The following is a 13,839-nucleotide window of genomic DNA, read 5'->3' on the forward strand; positions in this document are numbered from 1 at the left end:
AAGGGGAAGGTTTACTTCCTCTGCCCCGGCCGCCTCTTCCCCGGGATAGGGACCGCAATGCAGCCTTGCCTCTGAAGGCAGCCCTTGCTCTGCTTCCCCTTGCATTTTTATTGAAGCCACGAAAGGAACCATGGCTTTCATAGGCTGGGTTGTACGCCGGAGACGTCACAAAGGTGGGGGAGGCAAGGGAATGCTGTGCTGGCTGCACCAGCACAAACTGTTGGGGTTGGACCTTTGAGGTGGAAGGCTAGCCGACCAGAGAGACTGGTACAGCCTGAACTACGGTTGGGGTTTGTGGCCTCCTAAACTTCTTATACCGTTTCCCCGACCTGCCATGGGAACCGGAGGACTCAGAGAATTTGCGTTTGGCAGGAATACCCCACCGGGAGCGGAGGCTCTGGTTAGCCCTGGTTGCTTCCACCAGGACCTTGTTCACCTCATCCTCGGGGAATAAATTAGCCCCCCAAATCGAGCTTTTCATCAGTTTATTAGTCTCGTGCCTAATAGTGGCGTCCGCAAAAATATGTTTGCGACAGTTCGTCCTAGCTACTGTAAAGTCAAACAGGTCTGCTTGGAATCCCGCCAGCAGAGATTTAGTTAAGACCTGGAAAAAGGGTTCATCTGAATACAGCACCGCTGTCGCCTCTGCCATGCACAAGAAGTTCACTGCACGGCTCAGCCGACACCTAGCGTCGAACTCCGGCTTCAGGAGGGCCTCCGGAATTTTGGGAAGCTGCTCACTGAAGAGAGTGGACGCACAGTCTGGGTCCAGCTTGCCCGCCGTAAAGGTGGACGGAACTTCGTTCCAGAATTCGGAGTCACCAGGGAGGACCAAAGAGGTGGGATCGGTCTCCTGGAGCTGCGGCATCGACTTACCCTCCATGCATGCCTGAACAGTTGCCTGAGCCACTTTCGACATGCAAGGAGTTGCGATCTTATCCCCCAAAGAAAACATCGTAAAATTTCCTTTGAAGGGGGTCAACTTTGTGTTTTCTGCTTCCCACTCAGCAAGGGTGCGAAGCAGAGCCGATTGAGCCTGATCCCTAGGAAAGATGACTGTCTCCTTAGGGACCTTATCTGTTCTCACCCACGCTTCCTCTGTCAATCTAGCGAAGCCTGGGTAGGGGGGAAGCAGACCTGGAGGAAAGAACTCCAACTCCTGAAGTCTGCGCGTCCCTAGGCCCTCAATGGTTAATGTATCCTCATGCTGGGGAGCATGAAGAGCCAAGCGTCAAGGGTTCCCCTTATCGAAAGGAGGAAGGGCGGAGGCATCCGGAATGGTGAAGGACAGAGCTGACCTACCGGAGCTCACGAGTCCGGAGATCTTGGTCTCCTGGCTCTGCAGCTTTTCCAAAACTGACTTCCACCTCTCGTCCATCTGCTTGTTGATTGTATCAAGCAGCATGCTTGCCAATTCTTGGAAATTGGAAGCAGGTTGACGAGGGGGCTGGCTTTGGCTGCCCTTGCTCTCGACCCCTTTACAGAGGGAGTGTCACTAGCAACGGAAGCCGCCGGGCTAGAAGCCCGTGACTTCCCCGGGGGAAAGGGAGTTGCCTTGCGGGAGGAAGAGGACTTATATCCCTTACCTTTTAGTGACTTTTTTACCTTGGGGATGGTCGATGTCGACCTATCCTCAAGGTAGGAGGACTTCTGGAAACCCTGAAAAGAAGATACAGAGGATGAAGGGGAATTAAAAAGGGAGTCCGCTCCCCCTGCCTCACTTACCTCCCTACCTACCTCCTGGTCCGGTTCCACATTCATGGGCTCCAGGTCCAAGTTAATGGCCGCCACTTCTGCTGACACTTCCGCTGCTACGACATCCTGGGAGGGCTGCGTCGCTTCCCGGATATGTTCGATCAAAGGGGCTGCCACTTCTGCTGGGATAGCCACAGCGAACCGGGCGCCGGGGAAGAGGAGGTTACAGATGGCCTCCGCCAGAACATATGGCCTCCCCGACAGGACATTCCTCCCAAAGCCAGCCACCCAACTCCTAAGGGTGGCCAAGGAAGTGTTGCGAGAAGCTTGATTGGCCTGAAAATAACAAGGACTAACTAACTGCACATCAAGGACTTAAAATATATGTAAGGGATATAACAAGGACCTTATATACTATCAAATAACTCAAGGAACCAGGTAAACTAAAGGCCGTAACTTTAGGCTTACCGACTCATCCTGGAACTGCTCAAATCAGGCGTAGCATACTTCACATCCATCCGGGTGCCAGACGATCAAGTCTCCCACCCTGACTGCACAGCCGGAGTGGGAGCGGCAGACAACATGGCCGCAGGGCTGGTGCAGCACTGCGGTGCACCCGGGCTCCTGGCAGCGTACCATCTGTATGGATAAACTGTATATGAGTATGCTTATCTGAAGGCACGCCGGAGTAAATCCGGAGGAGATAGGGGCCTTATGCTCGAGCAGATAACAGGTCATGCAATTAGCCGATTAGTCCTACCGGAGCCGTCCGGTGAAGCAAAACAAATATATTATTCATGGCAAATAAGTTAAGGAACACCGGAGTTAACCCGACGGAAATAATATATACCTTAACCTAAAATCATGCAACATGACAGAGTAAGTTAAGTGACGCCGGATATAATCCGACGTGAATGATATATATACCTTAACCTAAGGTTATGCGCACTTAGAATTAAATATAAATTGCCATAGGTGCCGGAGACCGGCAGAAAATTCGCTGGTTAAATACATGGAATAGCAGTTTTTAAGAACTGGACATGTCATTCAGTACTGAGACCCCTGAAACCCGCTACCCCGCCATTGGTTACGATGTAGGGGCGGAGTGGTTCACTATTAGAGCAGTTCTCGTGCGTCCATAGGAGAACAAAAGTGAGTAAAGCCAACCTACTAAAACCAAAGACCACCGGAGTGGAAAAGGCTAGCGGTAACGGGGGTACCAATGGAGTCAGCTAGGGTTGTGTAGGCCCTGAAAGTGTCTGGAGTTTCGCGAACCAATGAGGATGCGAACAAACGAAACACTAGCGAGGTGTGCGAGGTTAAAACGGATACCAGGAGGGTGGATAACCTCTGATTGGAGACCCGTCTAGGTCCCCCCCTTAGAGAGTGACAGCCCCGAGAGGACGACGCTCCACACACGGGGAGGGATAACACCTCACCTGCTATACAGGGGAAAGGTGGGGGAGTAACGACATGGCTGTGTCACGATACTAAGGCCAACTGAGTGGGGAAAACCATCAGACACTGACCGCAACCCCCTTACCGGGTGTTGAATTGTACCGAGCCTCCCCCCGCAGGGGGAAGAAGACACTAGCCAGAAGTTATGAAGAGAGGTTAGGCTAAGCACATTGGATTACTGCAACCCAACTCACATCTTTTCCCTGAAGACGAAGCCTATAAAGGGAAAAAAGGGAGAGAGTGGAGGAAGGGGAGGTAGGGGGGAATGGTGAAGGGGAGAAAATTTTTGTTCAGAAGGCCAACCGAAGACCGACATGTAGGGCACAGGGCTATGCATTGCGAATCACTTTTCTCCCTTCATTAGAGGGGGAGTAGGATTAACAGAGAATCCAAGCATACCCAAAACATACGGAACAACGGATGGAACGAACGTAGCGCTCCCTTCACCGGCTCACACCTCCTTCCACGACTCAAGCGACAAAGTCGGGAGAGAAGGGAGCAGAGTCAATGAGCAAAGCTAACCTACGTAGCCTAACCCACCGATTAAGGCGAGAGGGTCAGGCTAGTACCACAAATCATAAATATATACTGCTAAAATTTAACCAACAACAATACATCAATACATAAACAAATCAACATTATAAAATAATAAATGCTTGTGCTAGGGGTATATTCTACCCGAGCGAAGCGAACAGGAAGTGGGCAACCAAAATGGCCGCTCCTGACGCCAAGCTAAGGTAATATTAATCCATAAATATCCATGTCATCCACTGTATCACAATTCAGAAAAACCGACTGTAAGACAGCACCAGCTTGGGGAACAAAATCTACTCGAGCGAAAGCCAAAAAATTCTTTATGAAGGGGTTAAGAGCATAAAACCATGGGAGGGCGCTCCCTAAAGAATTGATACTAACACCAGTATTAATACCAGCACACTAGCCTGCTCAATGTAGATAAAGTTCCCCAAAATGAACTTCCTGAAGGGGTAACGTCAAATGTAAGACAAAACATTAATGTAAATGACCCAGCGAAACCTCTACTGAAATGGTCTATAGAGGTGTACCGCTAGGTCATCATGGCGGGGACGGGCGAACGCAGAGGAACGCCCGATATTTGACCCAATAATTATTAAATTAAGGGCCAAATACAGCCTTGATACAACTAAAACCCCGCTAGGAGAGGAGTACTTAACTTAGTGGCGGTGATTTCAGTGACGGAAGACATGATATTCCAAATTAGCCGAAGAATACAGAGCACAAGCAAAAGCGTGATAACAGAAACGCGTGCTAAGAAGGAATGAGGGTAGGTGGCGCTCAGGTTGTCAGGTACAGGTCCGGGTGAGTTGCCGCTGGAACGGCTCTTCTCGTACCGGGGGTTTTGACATTGGGACATTCTACAGAGTTAGGTCCTGTGGTAGTGGACAAATTCACTCACCCTACTCTATACCGACACCTGTTACATAATAGGTGATCGCTCTGAGGGTAGTAACCTCAGCATTCCTGTTGGCTTTCTTTCTCTGGTATATTTAGCAATATTTATACCTAGAAATGTGTGCTCTAAAGGACATTTCACCGGCTGACACAGGTCCGAACTCAGAAATATATATTATACAGTACATACTGTATATATACAGTATATATACACACACACACACACACACACACACACACACATATATATATATATATATATATATATATATATATATATATATATATATATATATATATATATATATATATATATCATATATATACATATCTTATATATATATATACATATATATATATATATATATATATATATTATATATATATATATATATATATATATATATATATATATATATATATATATATATATATATATATATATATATATATATATACAGTCATACCTCGATCTTACACTTGATTCGACCTCGCAGAAATTCACACACACACGAACTTTTCACTGGAACCTAACTAATTGGCATACGCGATTTTTTCACAGACAAGCGAAATTCTTGAGAAACCCGGCAGACGTGGTTATGTTTAATTTTTGAAGTAATTTATAAATTTTCATGCTTTTATGTGTAAAATCTGTATGAAAAATGCATTTCATGCTTTTATGTGTCAAATCTGTATGAAAAATGTATTATTTTTATTTTTGTACATTCATAAATATGATGCAAAGTTAGTGTACTTTTACAAGATGTGATACCCATTTACAAAGTTACTGCACTTTTCAAAGATGATACCCCTGCAGAAAATGCTTGTTTAATGTTTAAAGTACAGTACAGTACATTTATAAGTTTTCATGCTTTTAACTGTAAAATCGATATGGAAAATTTATATTTTTGTACATAAATATCATACAAGTATTATGTCCACGCAAAGGCTTTGTCACTAGGACGACTTTACATGATCTTGAGATGAGGTTGTTCAGCCGCGCTCGTTTGATCAAATGAATTCGTTAATGTAATATCAGAGATGTAACTAAAAGTTGTATAAGTGTCATTCTTTGAAAATTACTTTGTTAACCTCAGAGAAAAGTGCTGGTGCAATCTGTATGGGCATGTAATTACAGCACGTTCAGTTGGTGTACTTTTACAAGATGTGATACCCAATCACAAAGTTACTGCACTTTTCAAAGATGATACCCCCTGCAGAAAATATGTTTAATTTTTGAAGTACTGTTTTATAAGTTTACGTGTTTTTAGGTGTAAAATCAGAATGGTAAATTTGTATTTATAGGTTTGCACATAAATGCGATTCAAAAGAAGTACGTTACTGTACTAAGCCAGTTTGCCAAGCCTTACCTCACATGACCTGGAGATGAGGTTGTTCAGCCTTGCTCGTTTGATAAAATGAATTCATTAACATACTAAAACATATCAGAGACATATCTAAGAGTTGTATTACTGTCGTTCTGTGAAAATGACTTTGTTAACTTTGAAGAAAAGTGCTAGTGCATCTGTATTACTGTATAAAATACAGTAGTAAATTAACTATTATGAAACCCCAATCTCATCGACAAAATGTATCTGGCTTGGGCGATGACGTAGGCGCCATAGAGACATGCCATTGGCTACAAGAATAAGAGGTAGCCAATCATAGAGCAGGCCAGAGTTCGCCGACTGTTAGAATGCGTCAGCATCAGTTATAACGCGCTTAGTACGTATCTCGTGCGGTTGTGAGAAATTGTGCTCAAGTACTGTATTTCAGTGTTTTTACATTTAATCATCAAGATGCCTAAATGTCCCGCTCCTTCTAAAGCTCCTAGCAGTCTTCCTAAGAAGCAGAGGAAGGTGATGACCATAGAAGAAAAAGTTAAAGTGCTAGATATGTTGAAATCTGGTCAGACTGCTTCAAGCATAGGGCGGCAGTTGGGGATAAATGAGAGCTCTGTACGCTCTATAAAGAAGAACGAGGTGGAAATTCGGAAAATGGTCTCCAAGAGCTACCTCAGTAAAGCAAAGCAGGTTTCGACCAAGAGAGATCCAAACATTGTAAAGATGGAATCTGCCCTTTCGTTATGGATAGAAGACTGCCGTAAAAAAGACATCCCCTTGCAGGGAAATGTGATTCGGGAGAAGGCTTTGCAACTTTATAATAAGATTGTCGAGGAGGGTACAGAAGAACCGCAGCCAGGAACATCAAAATCACCAGACCGTGGAAGTTTTCAGGCCAGCAGGGGTTGGTTTGACAAGTTTGCAAAGCGTTTTAACATCAGGAGTGTGAAGTTGCACGGAGAGTCTGCATCTGCTGACACAGAGGCTGCAGAGAGCTATCCAGAAACCTTCAAAGGAATCATCCAAAAAATGGGATACAGGCCTGAACAGGTCTTCAACATGGATGAGACTGGGCTATTCTGGAAGAGAATGCCGTCAAGAACATACCTGATGAAGGACGAGGCCAAAGCTCCTGGATTTAAGGCACAAAAAGACAGAATAACATTCATCACGTGTGGGAATGCTGCTGGCCATATGCTCAAACCAGGCCTGATTTATAAGTCTGCAAACCCCAGGGCCCTCAAAAATAAAAATAAGAATACCCTGCCTGTCTGCTGGATGCATAACCCCAAGGCCTGGATAACCAAAGTCTTAGCATCCGACTGGTTCCACCAGTGTTTCATCCCTGAAGTGAAGACGTACCTTTCCGACCTAGGCCTTGAATTTAAGGTGTTGCTGATCATGCACAATGCTGGAGGGCACCTCACAGATCTGTCGCATGATGGTGTGCAGATTGAATTCCTCCCTGCCAACACCACCTCTCTCATACAACCTATGGACCAAGGCGTGATCCGTGCATTTAAGGCCCTCTACACACGTAACGCTCTGCAACACCTGGTTAATGCAATGGATGCGATGGAGGACTTCACCTTGAAAGAATATTGGAAGACATTCACCATAGCATCGTGCCTTTCAATAATTCAATCTGCTCTCCAAGATATGAAAAAGGAAACACTCAATGCATGCTGGAAAAAACTGTGGCCAGATGCAGTCCATGACTACAAGGGCTTCTCGCCAGAGGAGATTCACAATGGGGCTGTCAACAAGGCTGTGAAACTGGCAAAATTGCTTGGGGGTGAAGGATTTACTGATTGCACCGAAGAAGAAGTCAACACTCTCATTGATGCCCACTCTGACCCCCTGACAGATGATGATTTACTTGAGCTGACCAAGTCAGCAAGTGAAGAGGAAGAAGAATCAGCTCAAGAACAAGAGGATGATGAGGGTCTTTCAACTGATCGTCTTGGGATAATCCTGAGGGCACAACAGCAGGTGCTATCATATATAGAAGAGTGGGATCCGCAGTTTGAACGTGCTCTGAAAACGAAAAATGCAGTAGATTCAGCCATGGAGACATACAGAACCCTCTACCAGACAATGAAAAAACAGCAGCAGCAGAGCAAAATAACTTGGTTTTTCAACCCAAAACCCAAACCTTCGCAAGAACCCCCACCCCAAAAATCCCCGGAAAAAGTACCTGTAGTCCTGGCAGAAGAGTTTCCTCTATCTGAAGAGGAGGACTCTGAGGAGCTGTAACTCCTCAAGTACACTGTGCAGTCATATCATTGACATTCATCGGACTGCACAGCTTATTCATCATCACCTTCAAATCAACATTCATCACTGGTGAGTACCCATACTTACTGTTTTTTTTATTACAATCCAATATTTTTAATGCGTACGTCTCTCTCTCTCTCTCTCTCTCTCTCTCTCTCATAGTTAGCACTCAAACATATTTTTACAACTTATTATTTCTCTGTACGTCATTACCTGTACAGTACTGTATATAATTTTAAACTGATTGAATTTTACCTGTACTGTACTACCTTCTACGAACATTATGTACACGTTTTCGATATTTTATTCAATTGTGCCTCTGTTATGACTGTGATTCAAGACGTTTTACCTAGTGATGCAAAGAAAACGGCTTTTACTCTAAGTGACAAAGAAAACGGCATCCCATGAATTAGGGGTGACATTAGTATACGTACACACCTACTGTAAATGCGCTATTATGAAACTGCAGTACTCAATTTTTATGTCAACCATTTACTGTACTTCAAATGAAATTACACTTTTTGTTCATTTAAAAGTCAACCATTTACTGTATTTCTTTTTGGAAGTAAACATTTATTAGCATTTTTAAAGACCATAAACTTAACTAAATTTTAAATTCGAAAATTACACTAACTTTTGTTCATTTAAAATATTAGCTTATATATATATTAGGGCATGATTAGGGTCATACTGTATTTAGTACTTAAACTCTGGAAGTAAACATTTATTAGCATTTTTAAAGACCATATATAAACTTATATATAAAAATATCGCATATATGCATATATATCCGGATATATAACCTATATATATAAGTTATATATATATATATATTATATTATATATATATATATATATATATATATATATATATATATATATATATATATATATATATATATATATATATATATATATATATATTAGATATACACACACACACACACACACACACACACACACATATATATATATATATATATATATATATATAGAGAGAGAGAGAGAGAGAGAGAGAGAGAGAGAGAGAGAGAGAGAGAGAGATAAACACAAGCCAGAACAATGAAACGAAGTAATATTGAGGAGGTGTTAATATTTTGTAACATCACTGAAATTTTCACCTTTTTACATCCTTGATTTTGTATGATCCTCTCAATTTGTTGATCCATTCTTGATCGTCATCATCCATTTTAGGATCATAAAATAACTCCCCATTTGACAGGACTTGTTTGTTACCTCTGTTCCCTTCAAGACCAGAATACTTTTGAAGCGACTCTGAAAACGTACTTGTTGTTTAGGATAACTCAGCATTATTTATTAATATATCAAAATTATCTCCAATAATAAAAGAAATGTTGGACAGAGAAAAATACTGTATATTCCTTCAATCATCTCAATAAATTTCAATTGTAGATCCTTATCTATAGATAAATCCACATGAATATAATTTCTTAATGATAGAAATGAATTTTTTCAGAAAATTAAATTTATTTTTACAATACAAATTCATAATACAGGCCAAATCCATGAGCCATGAAATCCTATCCACATCTGCCTTGTGTCTGAGACAGACTGTAGGTAAAAGAAAGCCTTCTTTTTTTGTTGACACAATTGCAAAGTTTGCCAGACAAATATTTTGATTTATGCTGTGGCATGAAAATACAATTTAAAGGAAAAAAAATGAAAAGCAAACATACAAGACAAAAGTAGTGCCAGTATACACTCCACTGGATGTAACAAACACAACATTCAAATTCTTAAAAACACTATTTTTTTAATAAAAACCTACTTCTTTTACATAGCCTTTTTTGTACTGAGCAGAAACCTGAAATATTTAATATGGAACAAAAGAAAGATAGCTCTCAGCCCTTGTAGGTGGTGTGCTTATAAAAGTAAATCTTTCTTGAAAAAAAATTTATTTATTTCACTGCAAACCTACTATACTGCTGCTGTCCATGAAAGAAATATACCTTAACATTCTGGAACATAACTGAACTTCTCTCGAGATGGAGATCGTATGATGCCCAAAAGTTCTGAGAATTAACATTCTGGAACATAACAATTTTGAACTTTCTCGAGATGGAATTTGATTCATGTAGTTCATGATGAACCTTACAAAAAGTTCTGATACCTACGAATTAACAGAAAGTCAAAAAAAGATGGACATACCAGGGACCTTTTTAGTAAAAAATAATTTTATGTAATATTTCTTTGCTTCTTACAGTGACAAACTGATTCATCAAACTTTTAGTTCAGAGCTTTTCATCAAAGCTCACTTCACAAATTAAAACAATTTATGAACACTTACCAATCCTTAAAGCAAAGAGGTTGGTAACTCCAGATACCTATGGAAAAGGTAAGAAGAAAGGAGTTATGGATATGAAAAGGATGCTTCTCCAAAATGCACATACCAACAGTACACAAACCTACCTTACTTGTTTCTACATACAAAAAAATAAAAGATAAAAAGCAAAATTAAAATTTAATAATATTGAAAATTAAAATTCAGAAAAATTACTTAATTTTTTTTCATTAAAGTTAATAAATTTTGATTTTCATCAAACTTGGTTTTATATTTTGTATCACTTCATGAATGCTTTGGAATGACTGAAAATGTAAAGATTCTCACAAAATTTCCCCCTTCCATTTATTTCCAAAACAATTATATTTTGGACAGTCACACAACACATGATGACTATCAACACTTTGCTTCATTCGGGAGGGGGCCACATGGACTGTTCATCAAGTGCCCCTGTGTCAAACGAGTATGGCCTTTAGTTATTCGGATGAAATTACTTGGTCTGTGTCTCTCTCTCTGACATGATGACCATTTTCCAACACTGGATTTTATCTGTTTCAATTTATTACCAAATATATTTTGCCATTTATTTACGTCATTGTTTTTAATGATGAATCACTAATTGGGAAATTTGCTCTTGCCATGTGGACTGAAGTTTTCATTTCCTTTAATCCCTACAAAAACATATTTCAATATTTTTCAGTTACTATACAATTTGTGCATTTTAATTTCTGTGAAAATTTTTTGAGTAGTAACATGTAAACAATGAAATTTAGGTCTTGAGACCAAGCACCGGAACCCATCAAGATTATGAAGGTGAAATATATAAATTAAGGGATTTTGACAAAGGAAAAATCTATTTCTGAGGGAGGCCCTGTGTCACCCGGTGAAATTCCTTCTTGAACGAATTTCTAGGTATAAATATTGCTAAATATACCAGAGAAAAAGTTATCAGGAATGCTGGGGTTACTACCCCAGATCGAGCGTCTTCTTATATCAAGAAGGCATCGGTATGGAGAAGGGTGAGTGAATAAATCACAGCCACAGAACCACACTCGAAAGATATCCCAATGGCAAAATCCCGGAAGAGCGAGGAGCCGTTCCAGCTCCCCACTCACCCGCCCAAGCCAGCTGCGACCCCAGCGCCATCTGAACTCATTCCAGTCTAGCACCACCCCAGGCTTGGCATGCCAAAGCAGGGGAAACCAGATACTGGGAGGGTCACCGGGTGACACAGGGCCTCCCTCAGAAATAGATTTTTCCTTTGTCAAAATCCCTTTTCTGAGTTCGTCCCTGTGTCACCCGGTGAAATAGTAAAGGAGAATCATGCCAAGCCTGCCAAGATACAAAATAAACAAAAAGGTGATCATGAACAAAAACATGCTATGAACAAATTAGATTTAATATGCGATCTCAGTAAAGCAAAGATAAACAAATTACAGGTAATTACTGGTGGAATAAAAACACCCAACAATACAATGATATAGATAGGTGCACATTAATTATACATAAGGAGTACATAATATACCTTAAACAATATCAAAATGTAGGTACACAATGCATAAAATAAAATAACACAAGTACCTCTAGGCTTAAATCTAAATACACAGCATAACAGAACACAATCACCAAGACAAACAATAATAATAGCAATACTAGTATCAATATTGAGGAGCAAGGCAGTGAGGCATGATAAATAAATGAGGCAGGCGGGCGGGGGGAAAGGATTAGGGTTAAGGATAATTAAGGATAATTAAGGTGGGGGGATGACACTCCCCACAGCCACTGTAGAGAATTTCAGAGCTTCGAGTGATTTTAGATAGTGGCGTTTAAATACTAGAGGTGATTTCCATCCCGTATACTTTAAGTTCAGCAAAATCCATATTATGAAAATAATTAGTAGAGGTAGCTACCGCACGGATATCATGAACCTTAGGAACTGAATCCGGGTTGGCCTGTTTAATGAAATACAGAATTTGTTGTCTTATAGCATTCAGAGAGAGAGTTCCACCTTTTTCCCTGATGAAAAGAGGACCCGACATACACTGAGGAGTTCTTTGTAAGTAAGCTTTTAAGGTAAAGACTGGGCACAAGGACCGGTCCTGTGGAAGAGGCACCACCTTCCAGGGGGACCACCTGTCCTGAGGGTCTTCATTTTTCGCTGGAAACGTAATATCAGGGGAAAGGAGAACTTCTCCCGACAGGAGAAATCAATGTGATCATCACCTCTAGAGAGAGCAGACAGCTCTGAGATTCTGGCACCTGAAGCTAAGCTAATCAAAAACAAAGTCTTCCTTAACAGATCCAGATAAGAGCATTGTGAGTTATCAGTATCAGAGGCCAACTTTAGAACATCGTTTAGGAACCAGGTAACCGAATGTGGGTGTGTTACCGGTCTCAAAAGGGCGCATGCTCTAGGGATGGAGGAAAAGTATGAATCTGTAAGGTCAATCTTGAAGCCATACAAAAATACCTTCTTCAAGGCTGATTTAGCTGTAGTAATAGTGGCCGGAGCTAGGCCTTTTTCAAACAATGATCTAAAGAATGTAACTGCTAGGTTAGTTGTCATAGTCTAAGCTTCAGATGCCTTCAAAAAGGATGCTAATTTTTTTGACTGCTGAATCATATTGCCTGGGAGAAGAATCTCTCTTATCGGATTCTAGAAACAGAGTGTTAACGGGGTCAATGTTTGCTCCCTTTTTAGCAGCAAATTTTATAAAGTCCACAAAACTAGGGCATTTTGAATTCTTAAGGAACTTGACTCAGTCTTGGTTTGTACTACTTGGGTCAGTCTGGGTTTGGGTATCCGATAACACCGCAACATGAGCTCCAGAAGCAGAGGGAACCAGTTGCTCTTCAGGCAATGGGGGGCTACCAGGGCTAGTTGGCCCTTGAATGACCTGAGTTTGTGTAGTACTTTCAACAACATGTTTATTGGGGGAAACAAGTAGATCCTCTCCCAATTGTTCAAATCTATAGTCATTGCATCCGTGGCGTAGGCATGGGGATCCAGATTGGGAGCCACATAACAGGGAAGCTTGTGATTGCTCTCTGTGGCGAACAGATCCACTTGGAGTCCCGGAACCCGGCGGCATATCCAATTGAACGATTCCCCGTCCAGAGACCACTCCGTCTCCAATGGAGTAGTTCTGGACAGGGAATCCGCCACCACGTTCCGCACCCCCGCAAGGTGGGTGGCTGACAGATGCCAGCCGTGCTTGTTCGCCAGGGAGAAGATGGCTAACATCACCTGATTTACATGACCCGATTTGGAACCTCCCCTGTTTATGCAATGAACCACCACGGCGCTGTCTAACACCAGCCTGATGTGAATCT

The 13,839-nt window shown here is 41.6% G+C and overlaps 1 protein-coding gene across 1 annotated transcript in view; it reads right to left on the reverse strand.

Annotated features, from left to right (window-relative positions):
* The window catches only part of LOC136856534 (E2F-associated phosphoprotein-like), a 218,839-nt gene that overhangs the window by 87,212 nt on the left and 117,788 nt on the right, over positions 1-13,839 (reverse strand). The window contains 1 exon segment of the mRNA XM_067134377.1: positions 9,326-9,479. Coding sequence (XP_066990478.1) covers positions 9,326-9,479 — 154 coding nt within the window.

The sequence above is a fragment of the Macrobrachium rosenbergii genome, chromosome 36 (assembly GCF_040412425.1).
Source record: "Macrobrachium rosenbergii isolate ZJJX-2024 chromosome 36, ASM4041242v1, whole genome shotgun sequence".
Taxonomy (NCBI): Eukaryota; Metazoa; Arthropoda; class Malacostraca; order Decapoda; family Palaemonidae; genus Macrobrachium; species Macrobrachium rosenbergii.